At 37.8% G+C, this 22237-nt stretch overlaps 1 protein-coding gene and 2 long non-coding RNA genes across 3 annotated transcripts; 2 read left to right on the top strand and 1 right to left on the bottom strand.

Moving 5' to 3' along the window:
* Positions 1–6234: 6234 nt before the first annotated feature.
* LOC143732314 (uncharacterized) lies at positions 6235–6682 on the top strand. The gene is made up of 3 exons (XR_013201090.1): positions 6235–6265; positions 6499–6560; positions 6642–6682. It is a non-coding gene; the product is annotated as an uncharacterized LOC143732314 (long non-coding RNA).
* A 20-nt stretch (positions 6683–6702) lies between these two features.
* Positions 6703–7191, top strand: LOC143732313 (uncharacterized). The gene is made up of 3 exons (XR_013201089.1): positions 6703–6823; positions 6905–7059; positions 7128–7191. It is a non-coding gene; the product is annotated as an uncharacterized LOC143732313 (long non-coding RNA).
* A 7708-nt stretch (positions 7192–14899) lies between these two features.
* LOC143732308 (L-rhamnose-binding lectin CSL2-like) lies at positions 14900–20423 on the bottom strand. The gene is made up of 12 exons (XM_077223258.1): positions 20284–20423; positions 19710–19742; positions 18556–18600; positions 18327–18456; positions 16350–16459; positions 16227–16271; positions 15991–16126; positions 15777–15892; positions 15501–15545; positions 15272–15410; positions 15076–15185; positions 14900–14976 (listed from the first exon to the last, which is right to left on the bottom strand). Coding segments are annotated over exons 1-12 (942 nt in total). The 5' UTR covers positions 20315–20423; the 3' UTR covers positions 14900–14974.
* Positions 20424–22237: the final 1814 nt, after the last annotated feature.

Genomic DNA, 22237 nt, shown 5'->3' with positions numbered 1-22237 from the left:
TACCAGTTTGTGTCTTTTAGTAGAAACTGAACAGCAGTAAGGACCTTATCTGGGTGGGTGAAAGGTACAGCGGGTGAGGAGGAACCTTGAAAACAGTATAAAGGCTGTCTCATATCTTCCTGTGGTGTGTCACTCTCTTGCACAGCGTAACTTCTGTGTACTAGACTGAACCTATTCTTGCAAGAATAAATATTTTTCTTTTTTATTAAAGAATTTTTGCCACAATAATTTGGTGTCAGAAGTGGGATTCCTTGGAAGTGCCTTCTGGACCTGAGAGCGGACGGTGATTGATCATCCTGGACTGAGCAGTTCCAGCTCTACCTCGTAAGCTTTAGAGAGAGGGGCCGACCGCTATCAGGGCCAGGAGAAACTCCACTGGAATTGAATTAAAGCGAACCCGTGGCAACCCAAAACATCTCTGGTAAGAGACGGCTAAAATATTTTCTTTTGGGGTAAAATATTTTTCTTTTGGTATAAGAGTGAGCAAACTATACTGGCTGAGACTGTTTTCTATGGTGCGAGATCAAGAGATTTAAGGCATAGACTGAAGCAAGAGGTCCTCGACCAAGAAATTGAGACCCTTAAACAGGTCAAGAGATTTTCTAAACTGAGGCTGAGTCAAGAAGTTTTGACCAAGGATTGAGCTCTCGCAAAAGTGGGAAATTGAGACCTTTGAACAGGTCAAGAAATTTTGCCACACCAAAAGTTAATTAAGGCTAACTGAAATATTGATTTTGGGTGAACCATAATTAATGACCCCTGTCCGATTTTAGGTTAAAAATCGGATCTGTCGGAGAGTTCTGACAGATTATTAGACGAGCGTCGAACTAAAATCCACGGAGAACAGAAAACAGCCATTATGGGGAAATCTCAAAACAAGCTTTTCTGTCAAATGCTGAAAGAATTACGGGGAGAAAATGCATGCAGGGTATTGAAAAGTTGAACCTAATATCATGATTATCCAAGGTGAAGGAACATTGAGCGCTACAAGATTAAAAGTAGTGCGGGAATCAGTTGAACAGGGCAGTGAGAAACAAAAAGGTTGTTATGGCTGCATTCAACATGTGTGAATAGGCAGATAAAAAAGTCGAACTGCCAGGAGAAATAAAGTTTTTACTTCTTCATCCAGTAAATGCATGACATTAGATGTCTGAGAACTTAAATTTACATGATAAGGATTGAAGTAGCAAGCAGCAATAAGGCTGTCTGTGTGAAATAGAGGGAACTGTAAGTAAGAGACTTGATGGAAGAGGGAAGTGAAAAACAAAAAGGTTGGTGTGTGAGATATGTGTGTGGGGATTGTAAGCAAACAATCATGTACTAGTTAGATAATGAAGGAACTGGCATGTAGAGAAAAGAAAGAATTAGCATGTAGAACAGAGGATGCAGAAGGAACTGGCATGTAGGGAAAGATGGAAGAAATATAGTAGAAAACTATATGTGATGAAAATAAAATGTCTGACAGAATTTATGGAAGTCAAATTAAGTGTTTAAATGGTATGAAAAATGAGTTTCAGAATAAAATAATGCATTGAGTATGATTAACGGGGATTAATGTGATATAAAGATAAGGAATGTTTCATTAAGCAAAATGGGGAACAATTCTATATTTTAATGGTAAAATAATGATAGAAATTATGTTTAGTTTTAGTTTGACAACCATTGTGTTTTGAACCTAAAGGGTCCAACTATGCTGGAGGTACAGCAACATTGTTTGCTTATTCAGCCCGGTTTCCGGATGTTAGATATACTTGTTCTGTAATTAGGGTTGTTGATGATAATACCAAATTAGTAAAATGTAAAGACAACTTTGACCAAAGATTCTGGAAATCAATAATCTATAATGTTGGATATTTTGTTGATATTAAGTCATTGAAGCAAAAGATATTGTCTGTTTTATAAATGAAATTATGGGTCAGGATGATTTCCCTGGACAAGTATGACTAAAGTTAAACAAAAACTTTGTGAAAACAACTTAGAATATTTTGAGCATTTCGATGCAGCTTATGAGAATTAATGTTCTGGCAATAATAATGATAAAGATTATGATTCGGCTATTGGGATTGAATCCGCCACTGGTGGACTGTATAATAATACAGAGAACTGCTTATCAGTGGCTCTGTTTGCATTCCTGAATGGGACACACTGCTTTAAGAGTGTGCAGTAAGTTGGAGCCGACAGAGAGTGCTTTAATTGTGGTCAGCAGGACCATTTAACAAGTAACTGTAAATGCCCACAGAGAAGGTGTAAAAAACAAAGTGTAATAAAGTCTTAAAGTGAATCCTTTTGAAGAAAAGATCTATAAGAGTAATTTGTATAAGTGAATTGATGAATAAAGGTTGAGGTAAAATTACAGATAATGACTGCTAATATGAGTTGTAAAATTGTAAAAGTACTAAAAGGATGATTTAAAAATGATAACTGCAAAAGATGTATGTGTATCAAAATGTATCATGTATCATAAGCAGAGTGTGACAGCCTCATAAAAGTTAGTGTGAATCCCGATTGGAGATTGATAAACTCCTAGGAAAAATTTAAGTCAGATATTAAACTATGGTAATTGAGATAAAATTGGAAACGTTATTGAGATCTAGAAGAATTATTTTTATTTAAGATCAAATAAGCAGATACAGTAGTACTGGATTAACCGTTGCTAAATGTAAATCGTGCAGAAAGGCATCTGATTAAACAAACAACTTGTTAGTGTTTTTTAACGTAAAGGAAAAGTGTGCTGGTTAAAGGGTTGATAATTAATGTTGACCATGAAAGAACTAAAAGCTGATGTTTTGCTTTTAAAAGATAAGCTTGTGATTTGGCTGAAACTGCCAGTGCGACAGAGACTCAATCTGAGTGGAAATTTGTCTAAATTCCCTGATGTATGGGCAAAAGACAACTATAAAATTATGTTTATTTGAAAACGTATGTAATTTCTGGCAAAGAGGCCTTAAGCTGGGCTAGAGTTAAAATATGGTTGATAAAGTTTGATGTTAGAAGTTTATGAGAGTGCAGTGCAGTGTACCAGTCTTGAATGCCTCAGAGTCTCTCTCATTCAATGTCAGCTAAAAGCTGGTATCTGAGCCTGTGTCATAAATGATAATAAGCTATAGTAAAGCACAGTGTTTCAGTTGAAAACCATAGACGCAGAGATGTTAAAAGAAATCATTACCATTCAGAGGGCAATTTGTATTTAAATGTTAAAAGTAAAACTGAATGACTTTAAAGAAGTCTTTAAAATAATGCAGACCTTACATGATAGAAGTGACATTTTGATTAATTTATTTTAGGACCAGTAACTTCTTTGTCTCATTTTAGTCTCCACCATTCAGGGCCAATGGCTCCGGCTACAGATGTAGATGTACACCAAATAGACGGTTATGATGACTAAATTCACTGAGTATAATCTAAGCAGTGCTTGGTTGCTGCTTTAAGATGTTAAATGTATTTTAGTGATGAAATGCTGCTGTTATTAACCTGTCTCCCTGTGATAACACTATTATGCAGTCCAAAATGGCTCTGGTGACTCTTGAATGTGCCTTTCCTAAGCTCGAGAAAACAACTGATATGTTGGAGAGAACTGATTTGGTAATGGGAAGTGCGGTTACCAGTGTGCACGAAGGTGATTTCTCAATGACGGGTAAGATCTTCTTTGGCCAGACAGAAGGCAACCTAAGGCAGGGGGTCACCACAGACACTGGGCATCTCCTGATGGGGGGTGTTTATGTGAGATGGGTATGAGAGTCGAGCAGATTCTGTGAGGCCAGCAGATTCATTACACCATGAAGGGGAGATGCGCTGTGAGAAGTTACGGCAGTCTGACCCAGAAATGTGAGTTCCTCTATACCACGCACCAGAAACCGCGTTCATTGTATGGCTTGTAACTGTGCCAGGGGACGACACCCTGATGAGAAGAAAATTAAAGATAAAGAGCTAACAAAAGTGGGCTTTCAGGAGCCAGCTGAGACCATGAGGTGATTGTCATTATTTGCTGCGGAGACATGATGAGGGACATGATGTTGGTTGCCATATGGGCAAGAAAAATGTATAGAAGAGTTAATTTTGAGCTAATATGTCTATAACATAGTTTTAACTCCTGAAGGTCGTTGGACATGGTGGTGGCTAAAGATGAAGACAGCTTTGTAGATTTGAAAAAAGTCTGGATAACAAAGGTGAATGGTAAAAGTTTATTGTAATGAATTTAATATTACATTCTGTCTAAATTACAGTCTTAGGAGGCTGTTGAAAATATTATTTGTTTATAGTGAGAGAGACTGCTTGAGTGGAGGAAGGGATGGTAACTGTGTCTGTCTTTCTGTTATCGGCCTGCCAGAGCAAGCTGAAGCAAAATAGCGATACTGAACCAAAACAACCCAGCTGACTTTTCTAAGATGAAATGAATAATGAACAGACATAGTTTGAAACTGGTTAAGAGAGCATGTCAAATTAGGTAAAAGCTAGAGTAAAATATGAAATTAAAAATCTTACTTAAAATTTAAATCTTTTTAGAGATGATATAATGAAAAGCGAACATTGAAGATGAACAGTTAAAATATGTGTCTAATATGAGTGTGTGTGATGGTGACTGCATTCTATGTCTTGTATGTGTTAGTTTGGGGTACTAATACTCCGTCTGAATAGTGTGTAAATTGTGTCATTAGCTACTAGAATGTGTTAAGGCAAATGACAAATTTTAAAGAAGCTGTTAATTCTGAGTCAATCTGATGAAAAGATGATGCAGAACATGGGACAAGCTTTAAATGGATTAGTTATCAAGTTCTGTCTGCTACTGGTAATTATGAATCAATCTATGGATTAAAAGCATTTATGTAAATTGGATTTGTGAAGTGGTAGATCGTCATCCATAATGGGTTGAGATAAAACTAAAATGTTATGGATTTGACGACAACACCAAAGTGACATATTGGCTAAGTCAATATCAAATTATCCAGAGAGTCCTTCACATTTATGAATATTGTGAACAAAAGGGGGAAAATGTTGTTTGACTGACATTGACCAAGTCTGTACAGCACGACCTGACCTGACAGAAACAATTGATGACTTTGAAAATGTTTGTAGATGACTGGCATAAGAGACCAAAGAACAGGCCTGAAAAGCAGGATACACTGTAAGACTGAGGGCCGTTGTCTTCGAAAGACTCTGATAAGAAGATGTGATAAGAAGATCTGATTGTGGCTTTAAGTAATATTTTTGTTTCAAGAGGCAGAGAAAGACGTCTGAAGGAAATTTGTCTGAAGGACAACGTTTGGGTTAGTGATGATGGCAAACTATCCAAACACCATTATGTTAGATTGATGCAACTGTTGAATCATTGCATCAAAAGGGGGATGGTAACAATTGGTAACAATTTTGATAACAATTGACAAAGTATGGTTTACTAGGGGACAATATATGTTGGGAAGACACTGAGCTTGACTACGTAAAAGCCTGGCAAGAAGCCATTCTTCTCCCTAACAAAATTGCTGTCAGTAAGTGTATTTGCAGGACTGTTTCAACAGGAAACGCCAGGGCAGATGTGGCAGCGAAGGCCGTGGCAGCACAGCAGACAAAAGAAACTATGTGTATTTTACTATCTGAAAATAACCTCGACATTTGTTTTTCTTTACAGAGCATGCAGACTTTGATACAGGGCAGAGTGTGTCCAATAAGATAATGGCTATGGATGAATTTGACTAACTATCCTGGCCTGGGTTATTAGTGTGGCAGAGAGAAACATCTTAATCTTTGATTAAAACGACAGGGAACACCTCGAAGTCTGCAAAATCCAGGAGAGAGGGCTGGCAAAAAGTAGCAGACAAATTAAATGCGTAAGTGCTGTCCATGGTAGATGTTTCTATCACTTTCTACAGTATGTATTTTTGCATTTTAATAATTTCATATTTATTTTGTTCTTTTATGTCAGAGCCTCCACGGGACCCACTAGAACATGGGGACAAGTAAAAGTGAAGTACAAGAATATTCTACAAAATGGTAGCCTTTAATTCTTATACTGTCTTTATTTTAAAAAGCCAATTTTTCCCTCTTTTTAAAAGCCACTGTTAAATAATGTGTTTGTCTGTTTATAACAGCCACCAAGAAAAAGGCTGAAAAAAAAAAACAGGTGGTGGTCCTGCACCACCACAATATACCCCAGCAGAGGAGCTGGCCCTTGGGTTGAATGAAAACCGACCCATTGTGGAGGGCATCCCTGGGGGCAGCTCTTCCTCAGACCCAAAGCAAGGGACCAGTAGCAGCAACACCTTTATTACTGGTAGGCTAAATGAGTTTTCAATTCTCTTAGTACACTGTAAAATTATTTGTTGCTGCATTAAATGAAGTATAATCCAAATTGCTTGTACAGTAATTTAAGCCGTTTGTGAAAGTGAAAACTTCTAAACTTTTAGTTAATATAAAATATATTGCCATGAGTTATTGATCACATTATATTTTTTACAGTGTAGTTAATTGTAATGACAATTTTTTTTGTTCCCCTCTTTTGTGCAGTTTTACATAATACACCAACACTTTTACCTGTTCCCAAGCAAGTGGTGGCTGAAGCATATGCAGTAAGTTGTGTACTTTTTCTAACTTGCATATAGGGAAGAAAGTGCAACACTTTGTAATACCCATTTATTTCCATTGCACAGGACAGTGAAGAAACCCTCTCAGATGACTGTCCTTTGGAGGAACAACCTGTGTGTGCATAAATAACTTTACACTAATTTGTATATACTTGTGTACCTATTCTTTCTGTCTGCAATATGAGTTGCAGGAGTCCACACCTACAGAAAGGCCTACAGAAGAGTCTGCACAAAGAACTGATACAGAGGTGGACAGTGTTGTACTTTTACTTTTTACTTTTGTTGCATGACGCATGTTTTGACCCTTTTTCTTTCACAAAATGACACAGGGTGACATCCGTTCCCTATATAAACGGCATCTTCAAAAAAAAATCGAGTATTTTGACCTGAAAAAAACACAAATTAAGAGGAGAAATTGAACTTGACAACTTGAAAAAGAGAAAAATTGCACTAGAGATAGAGTTGCTTCAAAAGGACCTTCAGAGTAAGTGCTAATACATCATTTGACACATAGTAGTATTGCTGACTTTACATAACTATCTCTTATGGCAGGCAAAGGATGACTTGCTGGCTTTTCTTTATAAAGAATTGTTTAAATAAAACTCCAGGAACTAAGCATTTTTGTCTTGTCTTTTATTACACATTCAAAAATGGTGTTCCACAATTCTGTCCCGTGCAGCTCTACCACTAGGTTGGTCCAAGTGCACTGGCTGGAGTTCATCATCAGGCTGCACCCCCCCCACAGGGGTCCTCTCCTTTCTGATAGTGGCAATGTTATGCAATATGGCACATGCAACAATTATGTCACAGGCCCTGTCAGGTGCAACCCTCAGACCCTTCAGACACTGAAATCTTTCCTTTAGTTGCCCAAAGGTCATTTCAATGCGTGCCCTTGCCCTGGCTAGAGCTGCATTGTAACGGGTTTGTGGTCCAGGGTTTGGGTCAGGGAATGGCGTCATGAAGTACTGCCTGCATAGCCCCGGTCACCAAGCAGGACCCCGTCAAAATTCCCTGTATAATGGAAAAATGCAGTTTTGTTAGGCTCAGCATAAGTGTGTGTAATACTGTGAGCTTGACATTTATAAGTTCCCTTACCACGTTCAAATAATGTGCATAAATGTGACTCTCTGAAAATTCTTGAGTCATGCACTGATCCTGGCCATTTTGCTTCCACATTTGTTATATGGAACATAGAGTCACACACCATCTAAGAGATTTTAGTCAGTCAACTGCATACTTTTTGATTACATTCATTTTTTTATGTAATATATTACTAATCTGGAATATTATAAATTGTAATAGTAACTTGCCTGCACATTTACACTGTGAACCCCCTTTCGGTTCACAAAATCCCCTTCATTGGGCCCTGGTGGGGCCTTGATGGGGACGTGTGTGCAGTCTATGGCACCAATCACGTTAGGGAAGCCTGAAGGACACATACTGTTAGTCATACTTTTTGGCATGGTCATGATTGCATGTCATTAACAATTATAAATGTACCTGCAATAGCAAAAAAATTCTGCTTTACAACCTGGGGTCTTAAGTGGCTTGGAAATACCACAAAACCCCCTAAAAACTGCTTGAGTGCCAAGTAAACTTTGCGAATGGCACGACAGACAGCACTTTTCACTAAGTTCTCTGCATCTCCAATAGTGTAAAGGAACGTGTCACTCGCAAAGAATCTCAGGGCAATGCACACAGTCTGTGCAGTTGTCAAAGCCCGACTCCTCCGTGTTGAACATTTAATGTGTGGTTCCAGCAAATTAATGATGTAAATAACACCCTCACGAGAAAAACGATATCTCTCAAAAATTACACTGTCGCGCTGCGCTAAAGGATCCTGTCTATCCTGCAATACGCGATTAATTCGAAAAGCTCTGCGAATTATCCTCGCACCTTCCGCAACAGGTTGCTGTCGTAAAAATGGACAAGACATGGCTACGACAGACTTCCCGTATCACCTCCGCTTATAAAGCCGCAATCTAATCCTGTTTACATGAAATAAGCCTCCTCGCGAGCAGGTTCAAGCTGGCGCACCTGTTGCTATGACAGCAAGTCTAGGATGAGCTTCGAAGAACCAAACGATCCAAGATCATGCCAAATCGCCAACAATCAAATCCAGCTAACTGAGTTAGCGACGTACGAAGAACAGGCCCCTGGACAGTGCATATCTTAAAATGTTCCTTTTGCAGGATGTCAGGATGGATTGAATCAAACAGAAATGATTCTGTTCCAAATGTATAAATGTTGTGTTGTTGACATGAGCAAAGTGGGTTGAAGGTTTTTCAGAGGAAAAGAACTGAGTGCTATTAAGTGAGCAAGAAATTATTTAGTGATAAGATGATTTGTAAAATGAGAAGAAACAGAGTTGAATTGGACAAGTGTTGAGAATAAACTTGAAATTCTTTATGCATATCATCAGCAAGGTGAACAAATGGTGAAAATTCCACAGGTCACACCAAAAGGGACGACCAGCTAGACAAGTGGTCACTAACAAAACCTTAAGGTCTCCATTCACAGGTCAAAGCAGGAGATGGTTCACTCCAGTGGGGGTGCGTCGTGATCTAAGGAGTAAATCGGGTAATGATCAGAAAATGGTTGGAGAGTGGGACACCTGGGTCAAAGCCTCTCACCTTAGACACCGACAGGCCTCAACCATCATATAGAGCACAAAGTGAGGGGTCAAAGGCTCGTGCTAGTGACAGCCTCCCTCACCAACGAGGGAAAGACTACGGCAACGACTCGCAAAGAGTCACCCTGGTGACGACGGAATGTCCATGGGTCAAACGAGATGACCAACACACCTGGAGGAAGATGCACCAACTAATGGTTTGAGTTTAGCAAAATAATTTGTTTTTGTGATGATTTTGATGATTTTATTTGATTGAATCAAAATATGGCAAGATCAAATGATTTGATTGGTTAAAGATTCATTAGAAAATATTTCAGGTAAATTATAGGGATTATTATTGAAGAAACTTGATGATTAGGCTTTCCATTAAGGGTAAGAAAGGCCAATCATGGGAGAATATGTATGGTAATAAGCTAAAAGATGGTCCGTAATGGAAATATTTGAGTTAATTTTGAACAACTACATTGGTTAAAAGAATGGATAAAAATATAAAACCTTTTCTGGATAGATTTTATTAAATATGGTGTTAAATAGAGCTTACTAAGTAAAACCATTGGCTGAATTGAATTAAAAGTTAGGAAATTATGGTTAGGAAAATGGAGGGGATATATGGAAATGGGCGTGGATTGATGGTAAATGGATGATTGGTTAATCTTTGGGGGGGTACTAGTTGCAAAACTGTACTACCAATTTCAGCGATAGGATTATCAATATTGTTATGTTTACCATGCATTATAATGTGTGTTTCCAGCTCAGTACAGAGACTGGTTAAAGCTTGGAGTCTGTTCAATAGGTTGGACAAAATATGATACAAGTAGTGGGAGCTACTGTGACATGTGTTAAAGTGTATGTTTCCTTTTCTTTTTCTTTCTTTCTATGAATGTTTTTGATATGAACAGAAGGTTAAAAGCTGTGGTTATCCACTATGTGATGACGCACAAGGAGAGGGGTCGAAATGAGGGATTTTATTCTACTTTTATTTCTTTGTATTTCTTAGCCTGTTGAAATGCCATGTGGGTTTCAAGATGTGTAATGATAACCAGAGATGAAGAGTCTAAGTGAGTAGAGTATAAGTATAAGAAGAGTATAAGTGTGATGATATAACTTAAAATTTGTTCTATTATTTTATTATTATGATTGGGTAATCTGAATGATAAAAAGGGGGGAATTGTAGTGGAAATTTTAATAGTCATTGATCCCAAACAGTTATCATAAGAGAAAGAACCTATTCAATGTATAAAAGTATATGTGTGTACGTGCTTGTGCGTGACGTTTCAGGAACATATGGGACAGGACCTCTGACCTTAGGGACGGTCATTTTGGCCAGTTTATTTCAGTACCAGTTTGTGTCTTTCAGTAGAAACTGAACAGCAGTAAGGACCTTATCTGGGTGGGTGAAAGGTACAGCGGGTGAGGAGGAACCTTGAAAACAGTATAAAGGCTGTCTCATATCTTCCTGTGGTGTGTCACTCTTACACAGCGTAACTTCTGTGTACTAGACTGAACCTATTCTTGCAAGAATAAATACTTTTCTATTTTATTAATTTGACTGAGTGTCTCTTACGCAGTGACGTTTAACAGAATTTTTGCAACAACAACCATTAAGAGGGTTCCTACACATTTTCAATTTCAAAATTCCATACTTTTCCAGACTCAAATTTCCAAAACCTCTCAGTAGATTTTTCAGACCATATTCAAAGGGCACCTATTATGCGTTTTTGAATATTCCCTTTCATGCAATGTGTAATATAGCTATCTGCAAAGTTATGAAGATGAAAGCATGCGATAAAGTTATTGTTTCTCAAAAGAAAGAATCGACTCTGAACAGCCTAATGTTTCTGTGACGGCCACACGTCACTGGGTAACACATTTGCCTAATGCCCACCTATGTGCTACGCTGTCTGCCGGCGAACAACTTGACCCATCCTCAAACGCTATAGCTGGTTGTTGTGTATGTCAAGACGACGCTGCTTTCTGCTCTGGTAGTGTTTACAAAGAGAATTTGCATTTGCAAAGGATGAGGATGTGAAGAGTCTGGTAAAAATTACTACAGCAATACAACAGCAGTACAAGCTTTTGAAGAATGCTTCTCAAATCTCCATGAGGTATAAATGAGGTTTACAAAACGGTTATCAATTAAAGCTGGGACAGTACCCACTATATCAGCAAGTATGATTATTTATTGATGCATATATTTTCTACTGGGTGTTCTACTAGTGCATCACTGAGAAACGTCCTGCTCAAGTCATACTTGCGATAGAGGTTCAGGTTGAATAACTAGTTCTTCCGATGTTCCATCATCTGATTCGAGCCCGGATTAATATGGTAAAATTGACAACATCGTTACTGTCTTTACAGTGTGTACAATCGCTATAGGGCGTAATAAGGGCTCTTAGCTTTTGACAAGCACTGTAGGTGGTAGACCAATCACACCAGACTGGTCCGTCTGACCGAGCAGAGTAGGCTGGCGACAAGGAGGAATTTAAAGAGAATGAATCATGGGACCTGCATTAGAGAATCAAAATGTGGTGATATGCAAATGGCTATTATGAGAAAATTATTGTTTTTTGTAGTAGACCTCCAAAGCAAAAACAGTATTTTCAGCTCCCCAAAAAAATGGCTTTAAGCCAGTTATTTATATCTTTTGCTGTGGTTTCAGTAGACATAGGTTGTAGCATATATAAAACTAGAAATTGTAATGCACAAGCATGCAAAAAAATTCCCGTGCCCATGTGAATAGTTTCTCGTGCGCATGTAATGCAAAAGTCGTATTTATACAGTGCAAAAGTCTTAGGCACGTTAGTATTTTCACCCCAAAAAGTGTTTAAGCTAGTTATTTATATATTTTGCTTTAGTGTCAGTAGGAAATATCAGCTTACATTACCTAACATTGATTTTGCCATTAATTGTAAATATTTTTGTATGCACAAGGAGTGACATATACAGTAGTGTATATAGACTTTTGCATGCACACAAGAAACTTTTTCGTGCCCTCGAGAAACGTTCAGGTACTCAACCAATCAGCACAAGAGGAAGCCGGTATAACCCGTTTCATGACAGTTTCACAGCATCCCTCCACCACCTCTCTCTAGGCTGGGCTGGTTTTCTATCCCAGACAAAGGGGGGATAAATTACTAGATCGCATAAAATACTAGATCTGATTTCATGAACAGGAATTTTTTGCATGCTTACGAATTACAATTTCTAGTTTTATATATACACTATAACCCATCTCCTTTGTGTGTCCCTGTCATCTTACTATGAAGAAAAAGAGTGTTTACTGTCTGCACATGAATTAAAAGAAATCTAGGCCTTTGCTCAAGATTGGCTTTCCTTAGGGTATTACCTCTAATATCAAGGCCTAATGTCCAATTTAATGCATCCTCTGTGGCGGTGGAGAAACCATGACATGAAATGAGCTGATGGCATTGTCTAAGCTGAGTTTAATGATTTTGTGTGCATACGAAAGTCTGTATATTTTATTTTTTCAAAGTTCCTTTTAGAGACTCTCTAATACGGTGCTAAGAATATCATAAGAAACTCACAACGCTTATAACCTGCCACAATCATTCAGTTGTGTTTGAAAATCACTAAACAGCTGCCATGGAAACACTTGTAGGATATACAGGTCCTTCTCAAAAAATTAGCATATTGTGATAAAGTTCATTATTTTCCATAATGTAATGATAAAAAATAAGCTTTCATATATTTTAGATTCATTGCACACCAACTAAAATATTTCAGGTGTTTTATTGTTTTAATACTGATGATTTTGGCATACAGCTCATGAAAACCCAAAATTCCTGTCTCAAAAAATTAGCATATTTCATCTGACCAATAGAAGTGTTTTTAATACAAAAAAATAAAGTCAACCTTCAAATAATTATGTTCAGTTATGCACACAATAGTCAATACTTGGTCGGGAATCCTTTTGCAGAAATGACTGCTTCAATGCGGCGTGGCATGGAGGCAATCAGCCTGTGGCACTGCTGAGGTGTTATGGAGGCCCAGGATGCTTCGATAGCGGCCTTAAGCTCATCCAGAGTGTTGGGTCTTGCGTCTCTCAACTTTCTCTTCACAATATCCCACAGATTCTCTATGGGGTTCAGGTCAGGAGAGTTGGCAGGCCAATTGAGCACAGTAATACCATGGTCAGTAAACCATTTACCAGTGGTTTTGGCACTGTGAGCAGGTGCCAGGTCGAGCTGAAAAATGAAATCTTCATCTCCATAAAGCTTTTCAGCAGATGGAAGCATGAAGTGCTCCAAAATCTCCTGATAGCTGGCTGCATTGGCCCTGCCCTTGATAAAACACAGTGCACTAACACCAGCGGCTGACATGGCACCCCAGACCATCACTGACTGTGGGTACTTGACACTGGACTTCAGGCATTTTGGCATTTCCTTCTCCCCAGTCTTCCTCCAGACTCTGGCACCTTGATTTCCGAATGACATGCAAAACTGAGCAACAGTCCAGTGCTGCTTCTCTGTAGCCCAGGTCAGGCGCTTCTACAGCTGTTTCTGGTTCAAAAGTGGCTTGACCTGGGGAATGCGGCACCTGTAGCCCATTTCCTGCACACGCCTGTGCACGGTGGCTCTGGATGTTTCTACTCCAGACTCAGTCCACTGCTTCCGCAGGTCCCCCAAGGTCTGGAATCGGTCCTTCTCCACTATCTTCCTCAGGGTCCGGTCACCTCTACTCGTTGTGCAGCGTTTTTTGCCACACTTTTTCCTTCCCACAGACTTCCCACTGAGGTGCCTTGATACAGCACTCTGGGAACAGCCTATTTGTTCAGAAATTTCTTTCTGTCTTACCCTCTTGCTTGAGGGTGTCAATGATGGCCTTCTGGACAGCAGTCAGGTCGGCAGTCTTACCCATGATTGCGGTTTTGAGTAATGAAACAGGCTGGGAGTTTTTAAAAGCCTCATGAATCTTTTGCAGGTGTTTATAATTAATTAGTTGATTCAGATGATTAGGTTAATAGCTTGTTTAGAGACCCTTTTCATGATATGCTAATTTTTTGAGACAGGAATTTTGGGTTTTCATGAGCTGTATGCCAAAATCATCAGTATTAAAACAATAAAAGACCTGAAATATTTCAGTTGGTGTGCAATGAATCTAAAATATATGAAAGTTTAATTTTTATCATTACATTATGGAAAATAATTAACTTTATCACAATATGCTAATTTTTTGAGAAGGACCTGTATTTGATTAAATTATTAAATTCAGATTTTCTTTGATAGAAAACTAATAGGGGCAATAGTCTGGAAATGCAAATATTTTTCCATACTCTTTTTTCCATACTTTTCCAAACCTGGAAATTACTCAAATCTAATTCCATACTTTTCCAAACTGTGTAGGAACCCTGCATTAAGCTTCTGAACTCGGTCTTTAAAATACATTTTCCTTAAAAGTTAGTTCAAAAGACGTCCGATTTCAACCGTTTATAAATAGCTTGTAACATGGCACAATTTGAATAGGAACAGTTTCCCAAATGTCCCAACTGTTTCCCACACACAACAATCAGTTAGTTTAACCATCTATGGTGCAAAAAAAATAAAAAAAAATATTTAGGCTAGTTATAAGAGTTATATTTGTTATTGCCATTTGTTTTACTTTCAGTATAACTGATGGTGTACGTGATGATTTGTGAAATGATCAAACTACTAGAAAGCACTCCAAGAACAAATGTCTTCTATGCATTTATTGCAAAGAAACAACTTTAAAATGATTGAAGCTAAAATCCACAAGTCCAGATGCTGTATTCTGCAAGCAAGCAAAGGAACCATGAACAGAGCTATCAATCTAGTGTCTTGAATAATCCTAAAAACAAGGTTGTACAAAATTATAAAAATTCTCACTTACAGTTAGCTTCACAGCTGTAAGAGATGTACAGAAACTTGAATGTGCCGACACATGGATCTGAGAACACACCATTGGAGGCTACTAGGACACAGCTATTGATTCCTTTGCACCTATAAAAGGAAAAAGAGAACTTGACTGACTTATTTCTACAATAAAAAACATTTAAACTGATTTTATATTTTTAAAAAATACTCACACATCAGTAACTATTGCCTGAGAGTTTGAAGAGTAGCAGTCAGTTTTAACAGTCTGAGAAGCAGGTCGTCTGATAGAACATGTGCTGCGATCAGTTCGCCCATAGTTAGCAGTGTGAATGTTAATGAAAGTCCCTTGCTCTAAAAAAAAAACAATTGAGCTTCAAATCAACTTGCTCTAAAAACAACAATTCAACTTTAAGCAAAACATTCATGTAGCATTATACACACCACATATCAGAGTATTATTTGCATTTTCGCAGATCACAATTGAACCTACAGAAAACAGAGGATGTTAGATCATTATCATTTCAGTAAAGTGAATTGTAGTCCTTGAAATAAAAAGCTTGAGTAAAGTTATCATGCTTTTAAAAAGCATGCCGGGTGGGGACTGGTTTGTGCGTCGCTGATGAACAGGAGACAAGTTAACTCTGATCCAGGAAGTGTTTAAAGTTTCACCATTCAAAGCTCAAAGTGAATTGGTAGTAGATATGTTAAGATACTCACGGAGTACAGTTGGGAGGCAAAAATAGGAGACTGTGAGGTACTTATACATGCCAACGCAGGGATCAGTAAAGACCGTTTGTGTCGCAAACAACTCACAACTTCCCAAGCCATTGCAGCTTCAGACAAAAACAAAAAAAAAGCTTACATTTGTCATTGCTAAAGACAACGAGGTACAGCAGAAGTCACATACAGTATTCAACTTTTTTCATCTGACCTTTTCGACACAGGAGCCAGTGCATTGGGAGAATAGCAGTTGGAGTTTTGGAGCTCACTCGATGGACGTCCTTCAGAGCAGGTGAATTTATCTGTACGTCCATAGTTTGCGGTATTTATCTGAATCTTACCACTTTCTACAGAGATTAAAAACATTTAATAAAAACCCATCATACATGAACATGTGGAAAAGTTCAAGATAACCTACATTTCCCAAATTAAACAAAAATAGCTCACCACATTTCAAGTAAGCGTATCCACCATGACAAGTTACACTTTTTTCTGGAAGAGGAAGACCATTACAGGCTTGCACAGAAAGTTAATGAGGAAATAGAGGAAGAGAAAAAGCAAAATCCAAACCTGCAGGGATGCAAATGTAGTTGGTAGTGTAGTACTTGTAGGTGCCATCACATGGATCTCGTGCTGCAAGTCCTTGCGTGTTTAACTCGCACACGCTCAGTCCATCACACCTGTTTAAAAGAACAAAGATGCAGTCCTGACTGGACACTTGGAAACCTAAAATCTACATAACTAACCTGTTCAAAAAACAAAGTATGATGCTAAAGGCACCTGTAGATACACTGAGGTTCAATACAGCTTGAAAGACGACTGAAGTAAAGGGGTGTCAAATTTAAACTTTTGTAAACCCAGGCAGTCTAAACCACAATGAAGCGTTCAAACTGCAAAATTTAACGGATGCTTTGCAGTCGTTACACATGTAAACATACATTCCATTAAATGCAGCAGATTTCTGAAAGCTCATGACAAGTAGCTGAAGAAATGCATTTTTTTTTTAATTTACTTGCATTTGAAAAAACTAATTATATATAATATAAATATTGCAAAGTGCATTAAAAACAGACCAGAAAGCAAGCGTTTAGCTATGGTCCATTTTTAAAACATCTTGTACTTTTCACTTTTTAATTTTACTTATTGAATCTGAAAAAAAAAGGGGGGGGGGGAAGCTTTTGATAGACCTCTTTTTAGTCTGATTGCATTTTCTTTTTGGGTGTGCGGGCAACTTCGGCTAATTGGTTAAATTTTGTTCTACGCACCCGAGAACTGACTGGCTTTTTTTGAGTGCATACAATTCCCTTGGATAAATGCTTGACAAACATCTCTACATGGACCTGACAGCGATTGGCTGCCACCTTGGCTCCTGAAGGCCTGAATTAAACATCCTCTTCTTATCTGTGCATATTTAACAGTGACAAGGCGATTGACCATGCTGTGGTTGACAACTTCGGAGTGGTAATCTGGTGCCGCTACTCTGTAGGCGACGGGGACAAATGTGCTGCAGTATACTTTGTTTTTAATCGTGAATACTACATCTTTGTTTTGGTGCCACCCCTGCCATTGTTGATCCGGTGTAGTGCGGCTGGACTAACTCAAACTTTACATCAGAATCTGCTGAGTACTGAGAGTCATGGTTTTTGCTGAAATTTAGCTGCATCTGGATTTTTCTAGCCACACAAGAAATGCTGTAACCCGGATGTTGAGCTATTATGCTCAAGTCTCAGGGCGTTCTTCCTTCTGAGGGAGTTTGGGAACATTGTGATGCGTTTGTGCCCACAAGTGGAAATGCAGGGAGAGCTGCGGCCCAAGTGGCGGACTATGTACATAGACATCTGCAACATATACCAGATCCTCCCATGCTCATTGTAGGGGATTTCAATCATGCCAAACTTGAAATGTCTTTACCTAGGTCACCATTTCTAAAGCGCTTTTAACAGTATGGATTGTTTCAAAGCAGCTTTACAGTGATAATAGAAATTACCATAACAAATTGTTTAGGCTTTACCACAGCTCTAGGATAAAGAGGAAGCTGAAAAACTCAACATAGCTAAAAATCAATGCAAGGAATCCATAGAGAAGGACTTGTGCAAATACAAAGAGACAAACAATAGGGGCACTGAACTGATGCTATACTAACCATAATACACCATTTAGCAACACCAAGGCCTACACCAGACAGCTATTTGTAGACTTCAGCTCTGCTTTTAATACTCCGCAGCCACAGAACGTTAACAGATGTTTGTTAACCAGTACATCATCTGATGTCTGTTGCATGAAGCTTGTTGAACAAACTGAGTTTCAGAGTAGCTTTTAGAGTTGACGGATCCATATAAGTCCAACCTGGTTTAGATTAGGTTCACAATGCTCGGTATCAACTGGTTTCGGTGTCTGTTAACTGCACTATAACTATTTTTTATGTGGCAGCCTTTCTGTCCAAGACAAATAAAGTAACCTCTTGAATCTCAAGAACTAGATGAAACTAAGCCACAGACTCAATTCTACCCATAACTGTTCTGTCTGAAGTCACAAAGAGATCCTTACTTTTTAGAGACTTCAGGAACACCCATTGAACACTGAGTATTGACGGTTTGGCCTTGTGGTCGTCCAACACTGCAAATGTTGCTGTTTGTGCGCCCAAAGGTTGCCGAGTCCACACGGATCACACCAGAGTCTAAATGGAAGAAAAGCATTAGGACACCATAAATTACCTACTCTGAAAATAAAAGTAATAAAATATTGTAGCTGAATGCGTGACATTACAACATCTTACCACAACTGAGACGCTGGACAAACCCATCACATGTGACAACAGTCTCTGAAAAGATAAGATTTCAGCTTCAGGTTTCATCCATCATTAATAGTAGGGTGAGACTAACAAACTGTGAGGGAATAAAAACTCCAGATACTACATCAGCAAAATACTGTGAGACAAAACCTTCTACAGTAATGTGGGTTTTAGAGTGAATGATACACGCAATCATTCTTTCAAGGAATGTTATTGATGCTTCTCATCAAGGAATGTTATTGGATTACCACAATGCATCATTTAGAGTTCTTTGGCCATCACTTAATTTTGAGTTTCAGTAAAAAAAAAAAAAAGAAAGAAAAGAGTTAGTTAAGAGTGAGCATATCTTACTTTAAGCAAAACTGCTGTATGCCTTCAGCGCAATATGCATTGACTGATTTAAACTTTGTGATTTCACATACGATTACGGCAGAGCACTATAGTGTGAGGATCTTAAAGATGCTGAGCCCCAACCGTTTTTATATACAGGGTTTGAATGCCTTCCTGACAGATCTTTGAGCATGCTCAGCACCAGCCAAATCGCAAAAGCAGACTTGAATATAGTCGTTGATCCACACTGAATGTTCTAATCACAGTGTGCCTAATCAAACTGTCGTTCACAAAAGTTTAAGATTAAAAAATAAAAAAGGAGCATTCACGCAATGCATGTAATTGAGATTCCGTCTTGTAAAAAGTGTTCACGTCCTCATAGAACTCGCGAATACAAGATTCCGAGAGCTCCGACTCGGAGCACATGATTGGTGTACCACTGGACTGCTGCAGATTCCATTAGGTGTTGACATAAGTTTGAGGACATGAACAGCACCAAGTAGAACCACACGTTATCTCATAATAGACCCTAGTCCAGGTAGCGCCATATTTATCTTTTGACACGAATGAAAACTGAGGGATAGAAGTAAAAGTGGGTTCAATGGACTTTACTGTTTAACACGATTGTCCAGCCAACAAAAACAAAATAGAAACTCGATAAATTAGTTTTGAAAATTTCATAACACAACTCTGAGATCATGGTGCAAAGGACCCTAGGTTAAAATTACTCCGGAACATCCCTTTAATTGCAGCAAGCTGTGTACAAATGGTTGTGTAACTGCTGATTGGTAACTGGACTAATGAAGTACCGGCAGATATCAGCAACCTGGAGTTTAGAAGCACTGTAAAAGAAAACAAAAAAGACAAGTCACTAAATTAATGACTAATCATGTTACATTTCATTACCCATAAATGTACAAGTTACATTTCAGAACTTCCAGTAGAGATTAAACTGCTTGTGTAAATTTAAAAACGAAACAAAAAAATATATATATGGTAGGCTACGAGTACGATAACAAAGACGACTTGTATATTGATAAGGAGGGAAGAGAAGCAATGGTGCCATATAGTTTGTTTCATTTTACATTTTTCGAAAGCTTGTGTGCAGATAATTATATCAAGCTAAACGTGCAAATAGATCAGGGCGGATACAATTTTGAAGCATTTTTTTAGGTCCAAAAGAGAACATGTCCGGGCGAAAGAGGACCTGGTCAACAAGCTATATCAAAGATAAACTGAAATTTAGGCTATAACTTAGGCTTCCAAACAAAAGCTATGCTAACGTGGACTTTAAGTTCTAATTTAACCAACTTATGAACTTTTCGAACACTTACATTTTTAAAACACGAAAGGAATTGAATCGAATCGAGAATAAACACTTACAGGTAAATACGATGACTCTCAAATAAACCATGTTGATGATAAAAGAAGACGTTCTACCTCTGCTTAGTTGGTAACAGTTGAGAGGATCTACTTGTACAAGTTCGTTCCGACGTCACGACCAATTTGGTCCTTCAAACGCAGGTGATGCTGTTTGTAATTTAATTTAATTTAATTTAATTAACTCAAGAAGTACGTGGGGCGAATTCCAATCGGAATGCCCCAGGGGTCATTCCTGGGATTCGGTAATAATTCAGTCCCCCAGACTTTTTAAAGTGGAGGTTACCAAAATGAAATATTAAAAGCTTTTCAAAATACTTTGGTATGTCTATTAAAATGAATAAAAAAAATTGCATTTAAATTTTTTTTATCATAAATAATGTCTTATTTCTATTGTAGGCTACAATAAGAATTTTGTCATGTCCCTGAGGCACTTCACTGAATTTGTACCTACTTAGAAAATATAAAAAATGTGCAGTGTCAATTTTTTTGGCAATGTTGTATTTATTTGTTACTTTCTTGTGAAAAATATTTTTCTAAAAAAATGCAAGATATTTTATTTAATAAAAAAAAAAAACAGACTATAAAGTGATGTCCTAACCTGATGTCGTCATACTCAGATTCTAGTCAGAATGTGAGTCTGATATCTACCCTGCTCTTTATTTGCATGTGGACAAGACAATTTGTGTAGAGGTTGATAAAATGCTTTAGGTAAATGAACTGCATTTATATGGCGCTTTCACAGACCCAATGGCCGCCAAAGCGCTTTACATGTTGCCTCACATTCACCCATTCACTCACTCATTCACACACCGACGGCGGTGTCAGCCATGAAAGGCGCCATCCAGGTCGTCAGGAGCAGCTGAGGTCAGGTGTCTTGCTCATGGACACCTCGACACTTGGTCAGTCAGGTGGAACCGGGGATCGAAGCACCAACCTTTCGGTTTGTAGACAACCTACATGAACCACTGAGCCACTTTTGGATTTTTTGAGGAAGTTTTTGAATGATGCTTATTCCATATGGAATGCTATTCCCAATTATATTTTTTCTAAAGTTGGTGGCCGGTCTCCCCTTTCTGTTAGTATGTAATTATAATATCTCTAAATTGTCAAATTTCCATAAGCAGGTGCTTATGGCCTGGCACTTAATTTACAAACATAATTTTAGTCCCCACAGGTATTTTATTTGGAATAACCATGATATCCAATATAAAAATAAAGCACTTTTCTTTTCAAATTGGTTTAATAATAATATTATTTTGGTTTCTCAACTTGTAAATTCAAATGGTCATTTGTTTTCTTATCCTGAATTCTTAACTAAATATTGTCTTCCTGTCACCTCAGGAGACTTTGCCATAGTGATGGATGCCATCCCTATGGATGTCATCCCCTATTCATACTGTGAATTATTTTACAGCTTTTTTCTGTAGAAATTAAATGCAGTACATTTCTGTGATTATTTCAATTTACAACATCATTATGGTTACTACAAATTCACTCTTATTGTGCAAAGGCATAAAATAATGGGTTGAAACAATTAGATTGAAGACTCATTATTTAATTTATTTTAAATGTTATTTATATTTATTACATTCAAAAAATATATAAAAAAATAAGTAATGAACCTTCAATCAAATTGACAGATGAACAGTATTGTTCTGTGGCCTACACTACTTAAAATACATTATATTGAATTATATAAAACAAGCAAACACTTTGAAAGGATACGATCAAAATAAAGTTTTATTTAAAAGAGCAGTCAACATTCAACAAGTATTCTAAACCAAAAATAGATGGCCCAGGTTAAAAACAAAAACAACAAAAAGAACAGATTTTGGCTTACAAATAAAAACAATGGCAGTAAAAAAAAATCAGTAACAAAGTATCCCCTCTTACAAACATGACAACCTGAGACCAAACTCATTTTTTTTACACTACTAAGAACTGTAACATGCAA

The sequence above is a fragment of the Siphateles boraxobius genome, unplaced genomic scaffold (genome assembly GCF_051911475.1).
Source record: "Siphateles boraxobius isolate OS27281-9 unplaced genomic scaffold, OSU_SipBor_1 9, whole genome shotgun sequence".
NCBI classification, from domain to species: domain Eukaryota; kingdom Metazoa; phylum Chordata; class Actinopteri; order Cypriniformes; family Leuciscidae; genus Siphateles; species Siphateles boraxobius.
This window is presented reverse-complemented; position numbering and strand designations above follow the sequence as displayed.